This window comes from Carcharodon carcharias, chromosome 3 (genome assembly GCF_017639515.1).
Source record: "Carcharodon carcharias isolate sCarCar2 chromosome 3, sCarCar2.pri, whole genome shotgun sequence".
In the NCBI taxonomy this organism is placed as follows: Eukaryota; Metazoa; Chordata; class Chondrichthyes; order Lamniformes; family Lamnidae; genus Carcharodon; species Carcharodon carcharias.
This window is the reverse complement of record NC_054469.1, coordinates 131,198,919-131,223,776: the sequence shown is the minus strand read 5'-3', so window position 1 is coordinate 131,223,776 and position 24,858 is coordinate 131,198,919. Positions and strand designations below refer to the sequence as shown.

The window sequence follows — 24,858 nt, the reverse complement described above, 5'->3', positions numbered from 1 at the left end:
CCAAACAGAGATGAAGCTGCCAAGTACCAATAAGCCACCAGCAGCAAAGTATCTACCAAACTCCTCACTACTCATGCTGGCAATGCTGCTGATCCTTTTTATCTCACATGTGGATCAGGTTTTGCAAATTTCTGGCTGGCCGCCTGCCCGTTTTTCCCATGCGATGAGCGTGAAATCGCATGGGCAATGTAAAATTGGCATCCATTGCTTTTTTAATGGCCTTAACTGGCCTCTTAATTAATGGCAGACAAGGCTCCGAATCCCACTGAATGAAATATTGCGCTAGTGCGCAATGATGTCAGGATGCTTACCCAACATCATCGTGTTATTTTACTCTTGAGCGGGTTGGGCAAGCGACCACCCGCTCAGTGAAAAATTCTGCCCTAGTGAAATAACTTTGAAGAATTGCACCCCAGTCCATAGTAGACATGGAGCTGGATTTTAAAGCCCCATGAGCCATGCTTTTGGCAGGACATGAGATATGTTGGGCGGGCAGCCCACCAACTTCCAGCTCACTCCCAACCTAGTCCCCATAATATTGGGGGTGGGGGCAAGTAAGGTGCCCTCTAGCCTGACTGCCCTGAGGTCCATTGAGGGCCTTATGTGGCTAATTATTGCCCACTTAATCCCCTCAATATGCCTCCACTGTTGAGCAGTGGCAGGCGGGCGAGTAGGAAGGCCATTTTTTAAACAACTATGGGAAACAAGGGATGGGGTGCACATCATTTGTGGGGGGGGGTTGCCCACTTGTGCATCAGGCACACTGCCCCAAGAAGTTACCACCCCCCCGTGCCTTTGCTCCTCCCTGCCTGGCCTCCGAAACCTGCCCCCCAGCTCCTTCACCTCACTCCCTAGGCTTCCTGTTCCCTCCTCATCCAAAACCCCAGACTTCTCTCTCTCCGGTGGCCATGTCCTCTTCATCCCGGGGCCTGTTTGTAGTTCCATCAGCACCCACTACGGAGTTATGCACTTCTGGGACTGCTAGAGCTGCCAGCCAATCAGATTGGCCAGAAGGTCTTGAGGGTGGGACTTCCCCCCACAGATTCAAGGTCTTGTATACTTCAATCAAGTCACACCTCGCTTTTCAAAACTTCAGTGACGTCTGACCCTCAGCTTTCGGCCACCAGCAGCATGTTATCGCTGCGGGGTAGCCTTATTTAAAGTTGGTTGGCTAGGAACTGACTTTCCTATCAAGGGTAGTGAGTAGTGCCTCCATAAACTCCAGCCCATGGAACCTGTAACACAAAAGTTGCCATGAACTGGCACTGCCACTCAGAGAGCTGACAAGGATGGTTGCTGTAGGAAATGGAAGTGCTGAGCTGACGCTGTGGGCATTTATCTAAGGTTGAAACTAAGACACCTTTTAGAGAATATTGGGGACATTATAGTTGACTCTGCTATATCTGTCCAGTGATTGCTTGATACTGGCAGTGGGTGCCTGAAATGAGAAATTGTTCCTTTCCCTTGTTTTAATACCTCTTACCTCAAGAGCACACATAAACGGACCAAAACATTTTAAACAGAAAAAGGAGCAATTACAACATGCAAGAATCTGTAATATCCTACTTTTCACATTTATACAATGAGAATATATTAAAAGTGGCTTATTATTTTTGAAAATTGAAAACAAACATGTCAGCATTTGGCTGTATTAAACAATCAGACAACTCTTTTGGCAAGAAGAAGAGTCATACGGACTTGAAACGTTAACTCTGTTTGTCTCTCCAGAGATGCTGCCAGACCTGCAGAGTTTTTACAGAATTTTCTATTTCCAATTCTTTTGGCAAACTATGGTAACGTTTCTAAGTTATGTCTGACTCAAATAGCTTTTTCAAGCTGTGTTATATAGTGCTCCCAATAATATATCACTGACAAACAATGAGATTCTGATTTTAGGCAGATCCCTATGGCAGTGTAAGCATACCTGGGAATTTGGAGTGGCATAGCCAGGTGAAGGGAATGAGATACGAGAGATCATGCAGTTGAGTACCATACAACATAGTTAAAAATGAATGAGAAAATGCACTATTTTTTCAAAATTATATCAGATCCAATCTTGGCATGAGTTTATTGGAAGTCTGCAAGATAATGGAGAACAAGTTTCTTTTAGCCAAATCTAGCTAAACTGAACCATTTTATGTAATGATTTTAAAAAGGTTGATTAAATCAACCTAGTGCAATACAAGCCACTTAAAGCTGCTCCTTCTCATTCATGGTCATGTACTTCTGAGCAAGTTTGCTTTCATTGTGATATTTCACTGAATCGTCTCAACTTCCACAGCCATTGGTTTTGTGCAAAGCAACAAAATACTCTCAGCAGACTGAAGAGAGGGATTGAGTTTAACTTTTAATAAAGTCTTGTGTCTTTTAGAACTTTTCAGTCCTACCTGTTGAGATTGGGATGTCTCCATTAACATAGCATAAGCAGAATTTGGGGAATAGAACAACAGGAGTGATCAATCGGATAGGGTGGAAAACCATCAATCGCATTGATTGTTTTATGTTCAATCAGTGTAAAATATTAGTGGAAATTTTGTGCATAAGTGGAAGACTGATAACCTAAATTCTAATTTGCCGGGGATGCAGAAACTGTTTCAATGGCAAGCAGGAGCTGCAGTTTTACTTACTGGGATGCATTCTTGGCAACACATTTTGTGCAGCCCCATTCATTTTGTACAATTTTTGATAATTTTACAAGATACGTATTAGGAATTGAAAGAGGTTGTGGTGGAAAATATTCCAGTTCTCATAACTGTAAAGCAAATTTAACATGCCAAGAGTTAATGGACCACTCACTCTCACCACACAGTTCTGTTGCCAACATCGTTAGATTATTTGCTATTCATCTAAAGAAAAGGCTGCCAGTTTTGCTTCACTATTGAATTCTGGATTTTATAAGTCAAGAATGGAAGATTTTAATTTCTGGACTTTTATTATCAATGCAAATACAGATCATAGTTTATACTGGAGAGCTTCCAGGATTTTTTCTCTTTTGGAATAGACAAAGTAAAGCATTTATACTCTGAAGGAATAGACCTCCAGCCTGAAGCTTATTTGTTTTAGGAAAGATTTCTGAGTAAATCATTATCTTCAGTTATTTTATAACCTTAAATAAAAGCATTTTTCATTGTGTTTTTGTAATTTATTTGTGTAAACATAATTTGTTTCTTCTTTGAATATGAGCCCGTGTGCAATCAGCAAACTGACATATTGGTTTAGAAAAGTAGTAAACAGAGAGACCTTCCTGGCACTTGCTAGATAATAAATCATTTTCCTGTAATTAAACAAATGTTACTCAAACGACTTACTTTGAATTTCAATTGTTTTTTCCAGAGAAGCTACGGCATTGGCGTTTGGCTTCTGAAGCTGAACTTCTTGGGGAAGAGGCTCCAGCTGTAAAGATTCAAATAACTTTGTGATAAGATGAGTCAATTTGCTGTTTAAAAATGAACTCCCCCTCAAACATTTTCCTGTGACTTTCTAACCCTTTTCCAACCTGCAACCTTTTGAAGAAGAGTTCCAGTGTACCCTACTGGAGAGCACATGAGTAATTTTTAGTTCATTTTATTAACTGTTTAACTGTCTACAGAGGTTTGAAGTCTATGAATATTTACTGAAATGTGCTCATTTATCACAAAAACTATCTCAATTACTTGTCTTTACATTTATAATGTTTGGTTAAGCAAAGGTCAAATGCTTTTTGTTGAATTATTAATCTTCATTTTAAAAAAATGATGAATAGTTTTTTTTCCTTCGCCACCTTTTGTGAATGGATGGTAGCTTTGTCCCCCTAGTTGTTAGTAGAATACAGGCCTGCAGTGTTTTTGTTTCAGCTTATTAAAGAACCCAGCTGATTAATCCCCTTGTACCTCGCTGGATGTTTTCTTCCAGGAAAGCAACAATGAGTCCTTTTAATTATCTTGGAAGTTATTGGACAACTTCAGTTTTGACGTTATCACACTATACTGTTAAATTAACTACACAGTGTGCTATTTACACAATATACAAAACTGAACTGAAGTGAGACTACTACTTCCAGCGACTAAAATATTTGAAATGATCAGCTAAGCATCAAGTACATTGAAGCCATTGTCCCTGCCCCCACCACAAACTCTGTTGCCTCACCAGCGATTCCATCCCTCTCCCTGGCTATGTTCTCAGTTTTAATTAGACTGTTTGCTACTTCAGCATTTTATTTGACCCTGAGATGAGCTTCTGACCCGTATACACCCTCCATCATAAAGACTCCCTGATTCCACATCTGCTGTCCATATCCTAACCCACATCAAGTCCAGCCCACCTATCCCTCCTTTGTCCACCAGTACCTCTAATTTATAATTCTCATCAAAGTCTTCAAAGTCTTTTATGGCATTTTCTCCACCATCACAAACAACCCTGCACCCCCAACCCCTCCCATATCTCCGTACCCTCCCCCAGCCCTGCAACCTTTCAAGAGATCTTCCAACTCTGGCTTCTTATGCATTTTCCAATCCCATATCTATCAGCAGCCAAGTCTTCAGCTGTCTATACCCCAAGCTCTGAAACTCCCTCCTTGAACCTCTCCATCTCTCTCACACACATGCTTCAGGATCTTTCTTAAAACCTAACATTTTGGCTAAGTTTTTAGTCACTCCTCCAATTTCCTCTTTTTTGTTCAGCGTCAATTATTTTGTCAGATTACACTTTTGCAAGCTCTGGGGTGGAAACTTCTGGATTTAGTCCCTGCTGGAATGACGGGGCCATTTTTGAGTTGGGAACCTGATCTAGAAATGGATGGGCTTAATCAGAGGCATTCCGCCTCTGAGTTGCCTGACCAACCAGCGTGGGTGGGTGGGATGACATGCCCTTTCTGTCATAAAAAGAATGTCTAATTAAAGGGTTCACAGCATGTATTACATGGGCTTACTAACACTTAGATTTTTAAGACGGCAGCAAACCCAGCAATGGAGAGGAGATTTGGAGACTTGGGTGGTGGTGGGGGTGGGGGTGGTTTGGGTAGCCTCTAGCCTTCTTCTAGCTGGATCTTGGTGCCCATCCTCTCTGCCCTGTGAAGGGGTATTTGCCCAAGTAGAAGACAGCTGGTGCTATGTGCAATGGCGAAGGCTGGCAGCAGGGAAGTGCAGCTGAAGCTAAGTCAAGTGCAAGACAGGTGAAGTGCTATCCAAGAAGTTGGCAATGACACTTTAAGCAGTGAAAGTACTCTGAGAAAAGAAGTGCTTTGGACAACAGTCCCTCTTCTGGCCATGGCTGGAGATCTTCAGTGTAACTAATCAAAGCCTTCCCAACTTGCCAGTTTCACTGAAGAAACTCTTCCCATTGTACATTTGCCTGCATGATTCTGACAAGTAGCTGGCAGATTGGGCAACAGGTGTTCTGGCTAGGAAATCCAGATGTTAAGGTTTAAACATTCCTTAAATGGCTTTTTAATTACCTTAATAATATATCCAACAGATCCAAAGGGGTTCGCTGTTCAGCTGCAGTCCTGCCTCGCTGAAAGCCGGAAGAAGGTAGATGATGTCAGAATCCTGACCTGATGTCAATTTGAGGAGATTTAACTCTTCACACGCTTGCAGGTCCACCTCTCTTTACTTGGGAAAATCCAACACCCGCCCCCACCCTTGCCCATGGTTTCCGTGGACTCAAACATTCGAGACAATTTTGGTTTCTGAGAGGATTCCGTTTTACCTTGGATAATCCATGGCCTGCAGTTTGGGGATTACTTCTACCATTGCTTTCAGGATTTGGTGGGCTTTCTTAAACATCCTCTTCAATCATCTCTTCAAACAATTCACAGCTAAAGTTGTTTCCAACTGCCTTTCTTGGCAGACTTGGGGCCAGAATTTTGGGCTTTGGACCATGACCCCAAAGTTGGGGTCAAATGCAGGTCCCAAACCCACATTGCGTCAGGAGTAGTCACATGGCAGTGATTAAGCATGATTGATCAATCAGTGGCCAGAGGACATGTTCATCATCCAATTAATGTGGATGGGTGGGCTCTTGAAGCTGGGGGGTCGATATGAGACCCTTCAGCCTGGAAGGAACTGCAGCCTGCCGTTGCAGCTAAGAGAGAGGTTCCCTCACAGCAACCTTGGAAATAGTTGGGAATAAACAATGGCCACAACTGCCGAGCCACCACTGTGGAGGGGGAGACCCTTCCACAGGATAGTCTGTGGAAGCAGCTATAACCAATAACTGGGGCAGGGGGTGGGATGCATGGTGGTGTGATGGAGCCTCAAAGGCATCCTGGCACGCTGGACCCCAGGCATGTTGCCAGGAGGGTGCCTCCAGGCAGCTGCCATGTTCTTGATGCTCCAGGGAACGGGCAGCAGAACGTTTTGAAAATTCCAGTCAGCCTCTGATAATTAGCCTTAATTGGCCTTTAAATCATCTCAACAGGTTACCTGCTACTTGCGGATGGGTAGCCGTTCCATCCCTGAACTGGCCTCCAGCAAAATGGCTCAGGGGCAGGATGGTGCTGGGAAACTGGCATGTCCGCCCACATCCATTCTCACATCTATATCACACCAAAAACTCTGTGATGGATTTTAATTATTTTAATGTGTAGCAGGAGTCGCTTTGAGATCTTGCTGCACATAAACTGCCTATCACTTTTCCCTGCATTACAACAGTGGCCTGTCAAGGTGAACTAAGGACTGAGCATTAAAAGGGTTCAGGCCTCCTGCTCCTGATACTAGCAGGTGTCCCCATTGCCTAATGTACACAACATGTAAAATCACCCCTGTCATTTTTAAAATCTGTATTCATGAATCATAACTGGTCACTTCAATTTTGACAAGAGCTAACTTGCTTTTTTCCCTTGCTTCAGTGACAATGGCCAGAATTTTTCTGTTGGCGTGTGGGGGGCAGGACCCGCATGCCAATGAGTAAAATGACACGTGGTGACGTCGGGCGCGTGTCCCGGCGTCACCACGAGCCATCGCGATATTGCGCTGGGTGGTTGCGCGATGATGTCCGTTGCACGCCCGCCAGTAATTACTGGGCCAAGTAAGGTAGTTGAGGCTCCAATTGTCATGGATTTTAAGGTGCCCGTGCGATATTTGGCTCGTCGCACGGGCACAACTAGCAGGGGAGTATCCGAGACTTTAACGAAGCTCATCCACGGGCAGGAAAGAGGGATCAGTGGTTTTGCAAATCCAAACATTTAATTGTTAGTTCTCAGAAGTTATTGAAACTTGCATGTGTGAGGTGGAGAACGCATAGCAGCTGCTTGGACTGCACTTATTACCTTCGGTTCAGCACTTTTCAGTGAAGATTTGTTTTGAGGCCTGTAGGTTTCAGCAAGCCTCCCTGAGCCTGGGAATGGGAGATGATCTCTCCACTGGAGGCACCTCATCTGAGGAGGAAGGGAGGGCTAGAAGGGGGAGGAGGCCAGGAGTGCACATTCAGCCTCCAGGGGAGCCACCTTTGGGAGGACAGGCACAGGCACAAGGGGTGCAGGGCCAAGAGGTAGCCCAAGGAGCAAGGGGCCACAGAAGACACCACTATCCTGCTGCCAGGGTATACAGAGTGCAAAGCACCTACCTCAGTATGTCTGAGGTGCAGTGCTGAAGGAGACTCCGTATGCCAAGGGAGACAGTCAACTATATCTGTCAGATGATTGGTCCAGAGATCTCAGTAAACTGTGTGGGTGGACACCCCATGCCTGTAAAGGTCTCTAAAGGTCACAGTTGCCCTCAACTTCTATTCCTCCGGCTCTTTCCAGGGCTCAGTGGGTGATCTCTGCAGTGTCTCCCAATTGGCTGTCCACACTTGTGTCAAGTAGGTCACAAACATGTAGGCGTGCACTGACCTTCGTCCACTACCGCTGGGAGCAGGCCAGCAGGACAGAGCCAGCCAGAGGCTTTGCAGCCATTGCTGGCTTCCCCTGCTTCCAGGGTGCAATAGACTGCACACATGTGGCTATCAAGGCACCAGCAGGTAAGCCCGATGCCTTTGTCAACAGGAAGGGCTTCCACTCCATGAATGTGCAGATAGTGTGTGATCACAGGATGCAGATACTACAAGTCTGCGCAAGGTACCCAGGCAGCTCCCACAACACCTAAATCCTCAGACACTCTCAGGTGCAGGGACTCTTCAGTGCTCCAGTCTGGCTGCATGGATGGCTGCTGGGAGACAAGGTGGCTCATGACGCCTCTCCACCATCCAAGAACAGAAGCTGAGCAGCGGTATCATAGTCACGCCTCCACAACGGCTATGGTGGAGAGAGCCAGCGGTTTTCTCAAAATGCGCTTCAGGTGCCTGGACCATTCCGGGGGTGCACTCCACCCCCAAGATCGAGTGTCGTTGATAATTGTTGCATGCTGCTGCGCTCTGCACAATCAAGCTCTGCAAAGGGGGGATGCTGTGGAAGAAGAAGATGAAGACGGAGTGGCTGGGGCTGAACATGATGAGTCCAGCAGTGAGTCCGAGGATGAGCATGCACAGGGAAATGATGAGGGGGCAAAGGCTGACCCAGGCATGCTCCAGGGAGGCAGGGGACACCCGGGATGCTCTAATCCAAGAACCTTTAGTTAGCACAGCACATATGGATCTGCAACATAAGCCTGGCATGTAACCTCACCTGTCTAGATAGAAGGATTGGCGATGGGCGTAGTCAATAATTCTAAAAGATACACAAATCGCTCATCAAATCTCAGGAATACATGCACCTTCCCAAAAAGAGATACCCACAGCCATTTGAGACAACATAAATTTAACACTATAACCAAAGTCTCTACAAAACTGAAATAAAATAGTGTTGCAGTTCACTTGAAGCTCGTTACAACTCATAGTGGGGGAGCCAACAGAAAAGCACCAGTGATGAACCCGGGGTGTGCCTAAAGTGCCTTCATCTTTTGTTTGTGGGTGCCATGTTTTTGTGGTGCCCCGTCACTGACACTGACAACTGAGACAGCCTGCTCTCTCTGATGTCCTGTTGGCCTTGATGACCTTGGTGGATGTCCTGTGGCCCATCGAGCCAGTGCTGGCTCCGCCTGGGTGGGCGCTGCCAGCTCCACAGCTGGCGTCTTCCCAGTCGCCGCAGCCTCATCGGGTGCCGCAGTCACTGGCGGAGGAGCTGCCGCCCTTATCCGATACACCCTAGAGGCACCAGCAAAAACAACAGGCAGCTGCTCCGCCGACATGAAGTCCGTTTGGCCCTCCCTGCTCACCATAGTTGGATGAGCACCGAGGTGGGATACCTGGTGGCCAAACCACCACCCACACAGGCACTGAGCAGTTGAGGTCAATGCCCCTGTGAGGGCTTGCAGGTCCGAGCACAACCCCAGGAAACCCTGATCCTATCCGTGGAGCTGCCTCTCCATGAGAGTCGCCAATCTCTCCATGGAGGAAGCTTGGCGCTCAGCCATGGTGCTCAATGCATCAGCCACAGCCCACGCAGACTCCTCCACCACTACACTAAGCCAAGTAGAGCCTCATGTATCTCCACCAGATGCTCCTGCACACCCCGCCACATGTCAGCACTTGGCTGCATGGCCCATGATTCCAGAGGCTCATCATCTGCCATAGACTGAGCATGTGCCTGGGCCCCTTCAGTCCTTTGACTGCTGGCGCCATCAGCACTCTCTGTCTCTCTGCCAGCTGCTCCAGTGATTGTGAAGTGCCATCACCGCTGTGCCCTGGGATACTAGCTGAAGAGATGATGTCCACCAAGGTGCCAGTATCTGCACTGGTGCCTGCCTGGCAGAGAAGATGTGACGCTTCTAAAGGTGCAACTTCATGCCCCTCATGTGTCAGAGGGGCCCCTATTGCTTCCGGCTCCTGGCCCTGCGCCGATGATGCTGAAAGGAAGAGTAAGGACATCAGATCAGTTAGTCTGCGGACAATGTCAATGTACATGCCTGTGTCCCTGGATCATCATGCACTCATCGTTCCATACGCAATGGGCAAGCCATGATGGTAACGTCACTCACTCAACAATCAGCAATGCCATGGATGTTGGGAGACTACTGGTGATGTGAGTGCTGGCTGCGTATATCTGCCTGTGGAACCCCAGCCTCTTGGTTCTAGTGGACCCGGGCGCATGGCGCCTGTCCAAGTCGAGGGCCTCCTGCTCAAAACGGCTAAGCATCAAACTCTGGCCTGACCCACCACCAGTCCTCAGCCACATGGCATTGTTATGAAAATTCTTCTCCTGTAAATGAAAAAATTGCATTGATAAGTGATAGTTGTACCGTCAATCTCCTCGCAGCCGGCCCACCCCAAGCCCAGTTGGCCATTGCAGGGCTGCAGTGCATCCTTCCCCCGCTGGTGGCTGGCACTCACACTACTATGCCTGGTCCTTTTCCTCGCTGCCCCCCAACCCCCACCCACATGCTGCCTTCAGCACAATTAGGAACACATAGTTGTACCTGCCATTGCAATTACTTGGAGCGCAAAGGGCAGCAGATCCATCTGTGCCACAGCACTTTAAACATCCCCTCACATCATGTCATCACTCTGACTTCGACATGTCGTGGAGTTTGACCAGTGCGCCTGGGTGCAGCTCCTCCAGGTTGACCCCACCACAGTCATGTGGGTGTCACTCCACCACATGCTGCGGGTGCAGAACCCATCTCATCACAACCCTCTCATGCTGACAGACACATAGGCAATATCTGGTGGCCCACCCAGCTAAGGACACATACCATTACTGACTCACTACACTCAGGCCACTCAGACATGGGTGGTCAGCCAGCGGGGGAGAAGGTTACATGATGGGTGCAGTGAACGATGCCAACATGCTACTCACCCTTTCCATGCACAGCAGGTCGTTGAAGTACTTGCGGCACTGGATCCATGAGCACTGCACCACGTTGTGGGAACTCATTGTCTCCGCAACCTCCTCTCATGCACGCTTGGTCAAGTGGGATGGCCTCCTCCTCTTGTCCTCGGGGACAAGCACATCCCACCATGCTGCCACCTCCTCGAGGAGGGCAACAAGGCACTGTCCTGAAAACTTGAGCGCACAGTGGCCACCCACCCTACCCTCCTGCATGGCTAGCCTCAATGTGCCTTGGCCTTGACCTCTGGCCATGTACAGCAGCCTTGGTGCGGTTGTAGCTTGGCCTTTAAACAGGCTGCCGGGTCGCCATTGGACCCGGTGGCGATTGCCACTCCGCCCGTGTCCGCCCACTCCCGCCGTCCCTGGGAGTCGCCAAACAGGCTGCGTGGGCCTTCACTGGCTCACCTGTGCAAAATGGTGGCGCGGTCTTGATCGCCACTGCACCTGCTCCCGCACGCCCTGCCCGATATGGGGAAAATTCTCCCCTATATATTATGATTTGGTATCCAAATAGTCACTTTCAGATGCATTATTTATATGCAAATACATTTTAATTGCAAAACACTTAGAAATTACCCAAGTAAAATGGAAAAATAAACTACTGGAAATCTGAAACAAAATTGCAAATACTAGATCTTTACCTCATCTACTTTCTTCACACCAGCTGACTAACCCACTGTTTTAACTTTTGAATCTCCACTCAGAATGTTGGCTTTGTCTCAAAATCTTACAAAATTAAGATGAAGTTCCTGGAAATGCACAAATGAGACAGTTGTCCTCCATCAGAAGGAAATTTAGGAACATCTTGCGCTAAGTTGATAATCTTGTTTCCCCTTATGTTTTGTTTTTTTTAACTCGCTCATGGGATATGAATGTTGATGATAAGGCCAGAATTTGTTGCTGATCTCTAATTGCTGTTGAGAGGGTGGTGGTGAGCAACCTTCTTAACCACTGTAGATGATGTAGTGTAAGTCTACTCAAGCCATTGTTAGGGAAAAAGTTCCAGGATTTAGACCCAGTGACAATGATGGCACGGCGATATAGTTCCAAAACAGGATGGTGTGCAGCTTAGGGGCGAACTTACAGGTGGCTGTATTCCCATGCATCTGCTGCCCTTGTCCTTCCAGGTGGTAGAGATTGCTGGTTTGGAAGGTGCTGTCAAAAGAACCTTGGTGAGTTACTGCAGTGTATGTTGTGGATTATCAGGAAGATATAATAATGTCCATATTGTTATTGGAATTTATTGTAAAATAGAGTCTGCGTGTGTATTTGTCTGAATTGAATTAGAGTCAGCTCATTTGGGTGCTTTGATGTAAGAAGAGAAGTTAAGTTTGAAATATTAATTAGGTAAACATGGGGAAATTTTAGAATGTGAAGTGTAAAGGGGGCAATTTGCATTTTTAAACAAACTAGTTTGCCTTGAATTCAAAAGTGTAATGTATATCTATCCAACAGAAGCAGTAAGAAATCGTGAGTTTATTTATTTTTACAAAAGATTACTGGTAAAACTTAGTGGTATGAGAGATTTTTATTATCAGGAAGGTAAAATCCAAAGACATAGTAGCCAGAATTTTTGGCTCAGCAAGTGGGGGCACAGCCTGCTTGCTGAGGTGTAAAATGACGCAGGGTGACATCGGCCGTGCGTCCCTAATTCACTGCACGTCATTTAGATTTTCAGGTCAGTGGGCGTGCAGCCGAGTCGGCTGTGCACCCACTGAACTGTCAAAGGCCTATTAAGGCCATTTAAACGTCAATTAAATTAATAAACTGAGTTGCCCGTCCAACTTTAAGGCACTTTGAGAGCTAACAAGTATGAAAAGCCTTCAGCATCTATGCCTCTAGCTGCTGCCTCCAGGGACTGAAATTAAGAGAACTCACTTTGAGTCTGAAAAAAACAAAAAAACTGCGGATGCTGGAAATCCAAAACAAAAACAGAATTACCTGGAAAAACTCAGCAGGTCTGGCAGCATCGGCGGAGAAGAAAAGAGTTGACGTTTCGAGTCCTCATGACCCTTCAACAGAACTGATCAGTTCTGTTGAAGGGTCATGAGGACTCGAAACGTCAACTCTTTTCTTCTCCGCCGATGCTGCCAGACCTGCTGAGTTTTTCCAGGTAATTGTTTTTGTTTTTCACTTTGAGTCTGACTGTTCAGGGCACCGTTTACCGTTTACTTTGCCTGGGTCTTTTAAAATCTATGGGCAAAATTTTTAGCTCGGTGGGTGGGTACACACTCAACCCGCTCGAGCGTGAAATGACGCACATTGATGTCGAGAAAGCGTCCTGACGTGAATGCACAGTCACGCGATAGTTCAGTTGGTGGGCGCGCATGGATTCGGTGGCCCCTTCCCCGCCCCCACTGAGCCCATCCGACATGGGCTAAATTCAGTCTTACTATTGCCTTAACGAAAGTGTAACTGGGAGTTAGATTGATTAGGGGATTTAGGAGTTATCATAGTAATTTGTAGATCTATATATGTATTTTAAATCATTTCTCTTATTAATAAATGTTTAATCTAGTTTTGTAAAAATCTATAAGTCTTGGTGGTCTTATTACTATTGAATTCAAGGCACGCATCTCGAAATTTATACAAACTGCAAAACAAAGTTGTGGCAGTTGTTTCAAGTTTCCCTTTGGGATTTGAACAACTCAGCATTTACCAAAGGCTGTGCCATAACATGGATGGTACACACTGCTGCCACTGTGCGTATTCATGTTTAGGGTAGTGGATGTGTGCCAGTCAAACAGGCCGCTTTGTCCTGGATGGAGTTGAGCTTCTTGAATGTTGTTGGAGCTGCACTCATCCATGCAAGTGAAGAGTATTCCATCGCACTTGTGCCTAGTAGACAGTGGACAGGCTTTGGTTAGTCAGGAAGTGAGTTACTTGTGCAGAATTCCCAACCTCTGACCTTCTTCTTGCAGACACAGTAATTATATGGCTGGTCCAGTTCAGTTTCAGGTCAATATTAAACCCCAAATATTGATAGTGGAGGATTTAGCGAAGATAATGCTGTTGAATATTAAGGGAGATTGTCAGATTCTCTTCTGTAGGGGGTGGTCATTGCCTGACAGTTCTGTGATTTGAACGTTACTTGCCACTTATCAGCACAAACCTAAAAGTCATCCAGATCTAGTTGGTTGTGGTTAAGGATTGGTTTAGCATCTGAGGAGTGGCAAATGGTACTGAACACTTCGCAATCGTCGATGAATATCCCCATTTCTGACCTAATGAGGGAGGGAAAGTCACTGATGAAGTAGCTGAAGCTGGCAGGATCTAGGACACAATCCTGAGGAACTCATGCAGCGATGTCCTGGGCTGAGGTGATTGGCTTCCAACAACCTCAGCCATTTTCCCTTGTGAGAGGAATGATTCCAACCAGATTATATACCAAATCCCAACTTCAAATAGTATGAGTTATGTTCTGCACCCAGTGGCTGTTTGTCCCAGTGCAAACATAGTGAGATACGTATTTGATTTCCTATCTTCCTGGTTCATGTTTAACTGGGGTGGAAAGTATGGGATAATCTTCTTGGATCAAAACTATTAGCAAGGCCTTCATTGGTGCATCACAAAAACAGAATTACCTGGAAAAACTCAGCAGGTCTGGCAGCATCGGCAGAGAAGAAAAGAGTTGACGTTTTGAGTCCTCATGACCCTTCAACAGAACTGAGTGAATATTAGGAGAGGGGTGAAATATAAGCTGGTTTAAGGTGGGGGTGGGGTGAGGGGAGAGAAGCGGGGGGGAGTGTGGTGTGGTTGTAGGGACAAGCAAGCAGTGATAGGAGCAGATAATCAACAGATGTCACAGACAAAAGAACAAAGAGGTGTTGAAGGTGGTGATATTATCTAAACGAATGTGCTAATTAAGAATGGATGACAGGGCACTCAAGGTACAGCTCTTGTAGGGGTGGAGTGGAAAGACTAGCAGGGCATAAAAGATTTAAAAATAATGAAAATAAGTGGGAAAAGAAAAATCTATATGAATTATTGAAAAAAACAAAAGGAAGGGGGAAGAAACAGAAAGGGGGTGGGGATGGAGGAGGGAGTTCAAGATCTAAAGTTGTTGAATTCAATATTCAGTCCGGAAGGCTGTAAAATGCCTAGTCGGAAGATGTGGTGCTGTTCCTCCAGTTTGTGTTGGGCTTCACTGGAACAATGCAGTAAGCCAAGGACAGACATGTGGGCAAGAGAGCAGGGTGGAGTGTTAAAATGGCAAGCCACAGGGAGGTTTGGGTCTTTCTTGCGGACAGACCGCAGGTGTTCTGCAAAGCGGTCGCCCAGATAACGTTTGGTCTCTCCAATGTAGACACCACATTGGGAGCAATGAATGCAGTAGACTAAGTTGGGGGAAATGCAAGTGAAATGCTGCTTCACTTGAAAGGAGTGTTTGGGCCCTTGGACGGTGAGGAGAGAGGAAGTGAAGGGGCAGGTGTTGCATCTTTTGCGTGGGCATGGGGAGGTGCCATAGGTAGGGGTTGAGGAGTAGGGGGTGATGGAGGAGTGGATCAGGGTGTCCCGGAGGGAATGATCCCTACGGAATGCCGTCAGGCGGGGTGAGGGGAAGATGTGTTTGGTGGTGGCATCATGCTGGAGTTGGCGGAAATGGCGGAGGATGATCCTTTGAATGCGGAGGCTGGTGGGGTGATAAGTGAGGACAAGGGGGACCCTATCATGTTTCTGGGAGGGAGGAGAAGGCGTGAGGGTGGATGCGCGGGAGATGGGCCGGACACGGTTGAGAGCCCTGTCAATGACCGTGGGTAGAAAACCTCGGTTAAAGAAGAAGGAGGACATGTCAGAGGAACTGTTTTTGAAGGTGGCATCATCAGAACAGATGCGACGGAGGCGAAGGAACTGAGAGAATGGGATGGAGTCCTTACAGGAAGCGGGGTGTGAGGAGCTGTAGTCGAGGTAGCTGTGGGAGTCGGTAGGCTTGTAATGGATATTGGTGAACAGTCTATCACCAGAAATTGAGACAGAGGGGTCAAGGAAGCGAAGGGAAGTGTCAGAGATGGACCATGTGAAAATGATGGAGGGGTGGAGATTGGAAGCAAAATTAGTGCATAATTAATCAGAAGCTGGTGGGTGCACTCCCTACCTCTTACCCTCTATTTTCAGATAATCGTTCTCCAGTTCATCATTCTTCCGAGATCATCAGGTCTATTACTGAGCATCCAGAGCACCTGCTTGACTCAGGCAGGTGACCTTTCTAATTTGCAAACTATAGCCCTAAAAAGCAAATCGGACTCTGTTTGCCATTTTAGAGCAGTACTAGGTGGAGCATGCTCCTCAGAGATCCAGAAACCCAACCTGAGTCACTGCTTCTCCACATTACTACTCTCCACTCCCACTACACTGCCCATGAATTCTAACTTATCCACCAAGGACTTATCATTTTCTCATTCAGAGCTCAGCCAGTCCACCCAACATTGTGGTCTCTGGTCTGGCAGACTGCCCTTGGGGATTTGTATTCTGCCTGCAGCTAGTTGGCTGAATGCTAAATATGCCCGGCCCTCAAAATGGCCCAGGACTTCGGTAGGAAGAAGGCGGGACAGCTGGCCTGTGTCTCTGGCTGACTGTCCAAGGTCCGTAGCAAAGAGAAAATCCCTCCTTGTTGGTCCAGCAAACCCCTCAAATAAGTAATGTTACAACTAACTCAGGGCTGGCATTATTGCAAAAAATAGAAAAGGGGCACATTCTTTGTCATTTTGGTATTGAAGAACTATAAAGCTCTGTAAACCTGCAACTTACTTTATTGTCTATTGCTGTTGCTTGTCTGTTATTTTTAATAGACCTGTGTTGCAGTTTGGGGCTGAGACTGTAGGCTGACAGAATGATTTATGAAGTCTAGCGATTATGAAAGAACTTGCATCATATCCAGTAATCTAAATATAGCAACAAGGGTTTACTTGACATCTGGGCAATGCTATACGAAAGATATTGTCCATCTAAGGTTGCACAATGGGTTCATCGTAAGGGCTTGCTTGTGGGAATAGTCCTTTATGTAGGTTACAAGTATAAATTTGACTAAAGTCTAAAAATATAACATTAACTTTTGAAATAGCTTAATTATCTGTAGAGTATTATCTATTGAAGTGGAAATGCATTAACTTCATAACAAATTGTATTTGTACCATTCTTGTTGGTGGATACAATTTATTGATGCATCCTAGTTTGTAAAATGCCCTGAAACTACAATTTCTTGGATTCTTTCTTGCTGCACAGGAGATTCCTGCACTTTGTCTATTCTTGGAAGACATCAAACCAACTGAAAGAAACATTGCTCAGTAGCCATAGGGAGTTTGTCAGTTTTGCCTGCCTGTCTTGAACTAAGAGAGCTTGAGTCAGACCCTTTAAAACTGGACCATAGCAGAAAAGAAGAAATAATCAATTGTCAACAATAACCTCCAATGAGTTATGACCTAATTAACCACCAACAAGAATGGTACAAATACAATTTGTTATGGAGTTAATGCATTTCCACTTCAATAGATAATACTCTACAGATGATTAAGCTATTTCAAAAGTTAATGTTATATTTTTGGATTTTAGTCAAATTTTTACTTGTAACCTACATAAAGGACTATTCCCATAAGCAATCCCTTACGATGAACCATTGTGCAACCTTAGATGGACAATATCTGTCGTATAGCATTGCCCAGATGTCAAATAAACCTAAATTAGTAAACCTAAGTTATGACCTAAAATCTCGTGGGTAGAAGCAAATATATAACTAAAATTTTTTCAGCATTGAACTCATTAATGGTGCTTTTCACAAGAGGTGACCAGTTATGACTGTTAGAAACATTGGGGAGAATTTTCCCCATGTTGAGGGGGTTGTGTGGGGCCAGTGCGGACCCGATTGGCACCCCTGATCGGGTCCGTGCCGCCATTTGTTTTGGCAGGCCAATTAAGGCCAGCCCAGCATGATGAGTGCTCAGAAGCACTGAGCACTCCCTGTGTGGGCTGATGGGGGGGTTCCCTGAGTCGGGGCCTGCGCTCTTTCATGCAGAAGCCACCTGGAGGCACAGAAGTGCCTCAGGGAGATTAGTTTAAGTTTTAAAAATTTAAATAAAGAAAAGAAAAAGTTTTAAGACACGTCTTAGATTTAAGACAGTGTCACATGAGCTGGGGCATGTTAATGAACTTTAATGAAAAAATGTACTTAATTTATAAACCTTTCATGAAACTTCATCCCACCCGTGGATGAAGTTCCATGAAAAATGCGAAGGCTGCCTGGGCTCTTCGCCTGCCCGCCAACCTTAAAGTTGGATGGGCAGCTCAGTTTATTACTTTAATTGATATTTAAATGGCCTTAATAGATCTTTGACAGTTCGGCGGGTGCACAGCCGAACTGAAAATCTAAATGGCGCGCGGTGACATTGGGATGCCCGCCCAACGTTACCGCACATCATTTTACACCTCGGTGAGCGGGCCCTGCCCCTCTCGCCGAGCTGAAAATTCTGGCCATCATACCCTTATTATGCTTTAGAATAAGATTACCCACAAAGGGTAAAATAGGGTTGGATTTTATGTTTAGAAATTAGGATCGTTGCCTCCACCACCATACCCAGCACATGCGTAAAAACTGTCGAATCGCTAATTGCTAACCTGACATCATCACGTCGATCTCTTACAATACAGAAGTTGGGCAGGCACCAAAATCAGCAGCTCACCAGCCATTTAAAGAAAACTAATTAACAAGCTATTAAGCTTGCTAACAATGCAACAGGCCTGCATTTTACATTGCCCATGCCACGTTTTGATGGGTGCATGTTCAGAGAGAGTCACGCCAGGTATCAGGATGTGCTGCAAAGGCGGATATAAAGGCTCAAAATGGGGCTGTAGCTGCATTCATCAGAAAACTCTGATGCTGAAGGTGGGAGAGTTTCAGAGTAGTTTAATTCTGATTTTTCATAGTTTTCAGCCTGTATTAGTTCACTTTCTCAGGAAAGGGGGCATACAGAAAATGCTACAATCAAGTTTGAGCCCTCCAATATTAGATCTTTTCATCGCTCCACGGGAATTATTCATTCTGTAGGAGACTCTTCTTCCAGTGAGGAGGAGAAGGAGAAGGTTCAGGGCAGCTGGTCAGGGACTGGTGCGTGCTATGGTCCAGTAATACGTGCAACCTGCTGTTGCGCAAGGGTCTGCAGAGGACAGATAGCAACATCAGGCAGGCAAAGGTAGGCAAAGGCACCACCCTGCCAACTGTATTGACAGGGTGAGGATGATATACCGTCAGATGTCCGAACAACACAGCTGCAAAAGACAGTGTCTCTCAGGGGACATGCTGACTGAGGAGAATGCCTCCAATTATGTTGGTGGCCACCTGATGCCTGTGGCATTAAAAGTAATTGTGACCTTGAATTTTTTCGCCTCTGGTTCATTCCAGACATCATATGAAGACCTTAGTGGAATTTCGCAGCCTGTGGCCCACCACTATGTAAAAGTCTATATGGATGCCATGTTCAGATATGCCCCTGAGTTTATCTGATTCACCAGTGACATTGCCAGTCAAGCAGAAAGAGCCAGAGGCTTTGCTGCCATGACTGGATTTCCAAAGGTGCAAGGGGTCATCTATTGCACGCATGTGGCAATAAAAGCCTCATCTGGACAGCCAGGGGCATTTGTCAACAGGGCTGATCAATGTGCAGATTGTGTTTGATCATAGGATATTGCAGGTATGTGCATGATATCTGGGGAGCAGTCACAATGTTACATACTTAGGCATTCGCAGGTACCAAAGATGTTCAGCGGCTCAGGATCTTTTGATGGCTGGCTTCTGGGAGATAAAAGGTACCCTCTCAAAAAATGGTTCATGACCCCAGTGAGAAATCCACAGGCAGAGCCTAAGGGGAGCTAGAACAATTAACCATGTATCCACCAGGGCCATAACTGAGCAAATAATTGTTCTGTTCAAGATGCGCTTTAGACGTTTGGATTGATCAGGTGGTGTCTGCAATATTTCCTACTAGATTCTCACTCCTGGTCGTGGTCTGCTGTGCCCTTCACAGCCTGACCCTCCAGTGAGGGGAAGCACTGTCAGAGGAGGTTCTAATGGAAAGAACCACATTGTCTGAGGGATGGGTCTGATGATGAAGATGGTAATCTATGCCAGCCAGCCAAAAATAGGATGCTTTTGATGCCTGAGAGATGCGAGATTCACTATTACAGTAAAGATTCCACCAGCTCTGTGTCATCTGCTCAACTATAATACTTTGGCCACACTCCACTTTTCCTTGTTCCTCCCACACATGGGGCAAAATATTGCCCTCATCGGGCTGGTGTACGCCCAACCCGAACGAGTGTAAAATGACGCGCGATGACATCAGGCGAGCGTCCCGACATCATTGTGCACTTGCAGGAGTCAGCATTGCACCTGCCGACAATTAAGCAGCCTGTTAAGGCCCTTAATCAACTAATTGACTTGAATTTTTCGCTGCCTGTCCAACTGTTCAGTTAGCGGCGGGTGAAAAGGCCAAGCGGCCTTTGCATTTTTGGTGAAACTTCATCCACGGGCAGGATGAGGTTTCAACCAGTGATTTAAAAAAAACTTTTTGCACTCATATTTTATATATCCCTGTTCATGTGACAGTCACATGAGGGGACATGTTTTCAATATTTAAAAATTTTTTATTTATATTGGTAAAAGTCTTCAGCTCCCTGAGGCAGCTCTGTGCCTCAGGGAGCCTTTACTGCGCGTGCCCACGCACATGTGTGAAATTTCAGCACTCGCCCTTCTGCTGCCCTCACCCTGGCAGAACTGAGCACTGCAGCGTGTGATTCACGGTGGCTAGCTATTAATTAGCCAGCCAGTGTGAAATCCATGTCAGGGCCTGATTGCGGATGGCGGTCAGCTTCATGACTGCTCCTGGGCCCGCCTGCCATGCCCGCCCAACAAGGGCAAAATTATATCTATGAACACCAGGATCGCCTGTGCTTTTACCAGTGTAAAAGCAATCAGAAGGAACCCACATAGGCACTAACTCCCTTGACAGCATGCAGTCATTATAAATCAAAACCATCAGATCACACACACAAAATACAAAAGCAGATGAAGCATCAAGTGAAAAGAACAATTATGTAATAACAAAATGAATCAACAATTTTCATAACCGTCAATGAACACTCACATGTAAGCCCATTTCTTACTAAAGTGATGTTTTCTTAAGTTGTTTTAGGGTGCTATGGCGTGGTCCTCTCCCCTCGCTGTCAACTGTGCTGCTGATCCTTACACTTATTTGTGACTGCCCTGAGGCCATGAGGTTCCTGACATGCTGCAAGTCCCCTATACAGTGGCATGAGGCTTATCTGTCTCCATGGCGCTCTGAGGCATTAGTGTCAATGGCAGAGGGGCAGAGGAGAGGCTGCTCTCATCAGAAGCGCCCTGTGTGGTGTTCAATGGTGACAGCAACTGCTCATCCGATGCCGCGAGGTCCATTTGGCCCTCCCTGCTTTCCTGTGAAAACTGACTCCAGGATCCTCATCCCCTTCTAGCCCTGGCTCAGGACATCAGAGCTCAGAGACCAGGTGATGGAATGCAGGTCGGCACACATACCCAGTATCCCATCCGTGACGTGTTGCGTTTGGCCTTCCATCACAGTTGCCAGTGTCTAAATGGAGGAAGCCATGCATTCTGAGGAGCAGGCGTTCGCAGTGCTCATGGTCTGGATGGACTCCTCCAATGTCCGTGCCAATGTGCCCAATCCTTCTGGAATCTCTCCGCATCTCCATGTACCTTGTGCTGTACACCCAGCATCTGCTGCATGATGGATGACTCTAGAGGCTCATCACCAGACTGGGGCTCAGCATCTAGGTCGCCTTCAGCGCTCTTCCAATTGCCGGAGGCCTGCTCCATCTTAATCTCCAACAGCTCGTTTTGTGACCATGATGTATTCACACCAGTGTGTGGATCTCTTACAGCGGACACATACACATCCACCATGGTATCTGCGCTTCTGCTGGGTGCAGAGCAAGGATGTGATGCTGCACCCTTTGAGGCTTCTCTTTGTCCTCAGGGGTTAATGTTGGTCCCTCAGGACAAGTGGCTGAAGCTGATGGTATTTAATCTGTGAGGGCAAAAACACGGAGAACAAAGGACACCAACATCATCTGAGGTAACTTCAGACAGACACACTCCCTAAAACACACACACTTGTGGTATTGGGAGATGTAACCCTTCAACATGTTCCTCCCCGAATTCTGCAGGCCTCCAAAGTCAAAAGCCTCCTCATCTCTTTCCCAGTTTCCAATTCTCTCTTGCTTCAGCACTGTTTGCTGGAGAGAGATATGCGCCCTTGGAACCTCATCATCCTGGGGCCTTCCTCCAACCTTGTCTTGCGCATTGGTGTGACTGCACTGATTTTCCGACAGCTCCAGCTCTTCCTTCTCAAGAGGAGTGAAAATGGCCATGTTGGCTTGGCCATCTCTGGTCCTGGCCCTCTCTTGGGCATTTGCGCCCTCTTCTCCTGCAAATAAAAAGGGGCATTGTAATGCTGTGCGAGGAACATACTTCCAAATGTGTGACCATCATGTCCTTTGTTGGGGGCCAACAATTCTTAATGATCCTTGCTAACTAGCAGAGGTCCATCACCCCACACACCCACTCCCTGCACCTCCATAATCCACTGTGCCATGCAGAGCAGTATTTCTGCTTCATTCTGCCTTGTGTACTTGGTGAATACACTAAGAAATCCCATACTTGACACACATCACTCTCTCACACCTTTCCATATAGGTCCATCTCTAAAATGGTTACACACTCACCCTGGCAGACTGTAATTGGACAATCAGCCTCTTACAGCATTGTAACCAAGTTCCTTGGCTGACCCCATGGCTGCTGACCTCCTCTGCAACCTCCGTCCAGTCTGCTTTGGTCTGGCTGGTGGGTCTCCTTTTCCCATCATCAGGCATGAGGCCCTCCCGCCGACCCATCACAGACTGGGGAAGGACTTGCAGAGAGTCATCATCAAACTGTGGGGCCCTCCTTGGTATGGGCCCCTCAGCAGCTCCTCTCTCCACCATACAGTGGCCTTACAGCCTCTGTGGAGAGACAAAGAAAGCTAAAGGATAGATATTGAGTCTTTTCCTAAACACTTGTTATTCAGAAGGGAAATGGGGCAAGTGTGCTCAAATGTTCTTTCCTCCTTGGCAAGGGTCCTGATTGAGACAGTACAGGCAAATATTCACCAAAATTTAAAATCAAGCTCCTACCTGCTGCTGTTCCAAAAGCTCAAAGGATTTCACAGTCTTCTGGCTCTAAACTTTGGTCTGAAATCCACTAATATGGTGCAGCTGCCATCAGCCCGTGGCAGGGTGCCTTTAAATGGGTGGCCATGTCTGACTTTCAGATCACGGCCTGTCCCCTCTCTTCCAGGATGTCCCACCCTGGAGGCCTGATTAGGTGAGCTGACCACCCTTCCCTTTCCTAGTTGGCTGGCTTCATGCCGGGTGGCCATTAATTAGCCACAAGATGCTTTATTCGGCATTTTTAACAGGCGGGGGAAACCGCACATTCTGGGATGGACTCCTGCCCACAACCGATAAGCGTAAAATTCATCCCACACTCCATGAATAGATTATTCAGCCCCTTAAGCCTGTCCTACCATTCAGTCAGAATCATGGCTGACACGCATCTCAACCACACTTACCCACTGTAGATTTATAAGTCTTGATAGCCTTACCGAATATAAATCTATCAAACTCAGTCTTAAAAATTTCAATTATTTCAGAACCCACATCCTTTTGGAGAGGAGAATTCCAGATTTCTTCTACCCTATGAATGGAAAGCATGCCAACAGAACCATCATATCTGGACCAGAGACACCTAGCTCCAGATGTTACATAAAGGCACTGGATAAAACTGATTCATTGACCTTTCTGAAATTGAACCAATACAACTTAGGATGTTAAATCCTGAAAAACTGCTGACATGGATAATCTTCTGCTCAACCAAGGACTTCTTAGCCTACTTTTAGCTTTGCTATTTGACCAAGATTTGACCAAGATATTCCCCAGAGAAAGAGGTTCCAAAATCACTCACAGCTTCTGATTGTGCTTCCGGTCCATGTACATCAGCCAGAGTTGAAAACAACCTCCTTGGAATCAGCAGTACTCTTTGTAATCACGTGCATCAGTTAAGGCAAATGCAGTCCTAAGTTTGGATATCTATTCCAGCAGCTGTCCTTCTGACAAAAATGGCAGCTGCAACTTTGGTTAAAGGGTTGAGACAATACAAAAAGACTTGGGGGCGAAATTGGTCAATCCCAGTAGAGCAAAACAGGCTGATAGAGAATCCATTTTAGATCAACTTCATTATTTTTTCATTGATTTCAGTGGAGAAGAAAATCAGGTGGAGTGCAAAGCAGACTGCCAAATTGCTATGAGCCCATTTGAGCAATTTCACCCTTTTTGAGTCAGGTACTCCAATACTGTTCTATAGTCATTTGTCTCACATAGTCTATGGCATCTCATCTTCACGTTGAAGACACCCACTACGATGTCACCACAGTGACAAGTAGAATAGACTAAGAACAGATCTATCAGCTCAAAACAGCACATCCACAAGGTGCTGTGTGCCATCAACAACAGCAAAATTGTATTCCACCACAATCTGTTAATGTCCATAAGATGCTCAATGAGGAACATTGAAGAGCATACCAGGAGCAGTGCCAGGCAAACCTGAGGAGGTATCCTAGTGAAGCCACAGCACAGGACAATGTGCTTGTTGAACTATGTAAACAGCATGCTATAGACAGAGCTTAATATTTTGCAGGCTGCAGACTCAATTCTAAGGAACAAAGTTATGTTGAAGAAAGCCAACTTGACTTTGATCAAAAGCTCAACAACAGAGCATACAACATTTAAAGCCTAATGTCTGATATCAAGTGGAATCCCCAAGTTGTTCAAAAAATGTGCTTTCCTCTTCCATTTCAAATGTTACTTTTCTCTTCAACTCTTCACAAATCTCAAGTTTATCATAATGCGAATATTGGTCTAGTGTCTGAAATAATCTTCAAACACCTCTCTAACATTCCTGGACAGGATATAAGACAAATTTAGTAGGTTATCCCTCT

At 46.0% G+C, this 24,858-nt stretch overlaps 1 protein-coding gene across 1 annotated transcript in view; it reads right to left on the bottom strand.

The window, feature by feature from the left end:
* LOC121275947 (histone deacetylase 9-like) overlaps positions 1–24,858 on the bottom strand; it is a 636,654-nt gene that overhangs the window by 16,051 nt on the left and 595,745 nt on the right. Inside the window, exon 23 of the mRNA XM_041183848.1 lies at positions 3,309–3,393. Within this exon, the coding sequence (XP_041039782.1) occupies positions 3,309–3,393 (85 nt within the window). The remainder of the gene's footprint in view (positions 1–3,308; positions 3,394–24,858) is intronic.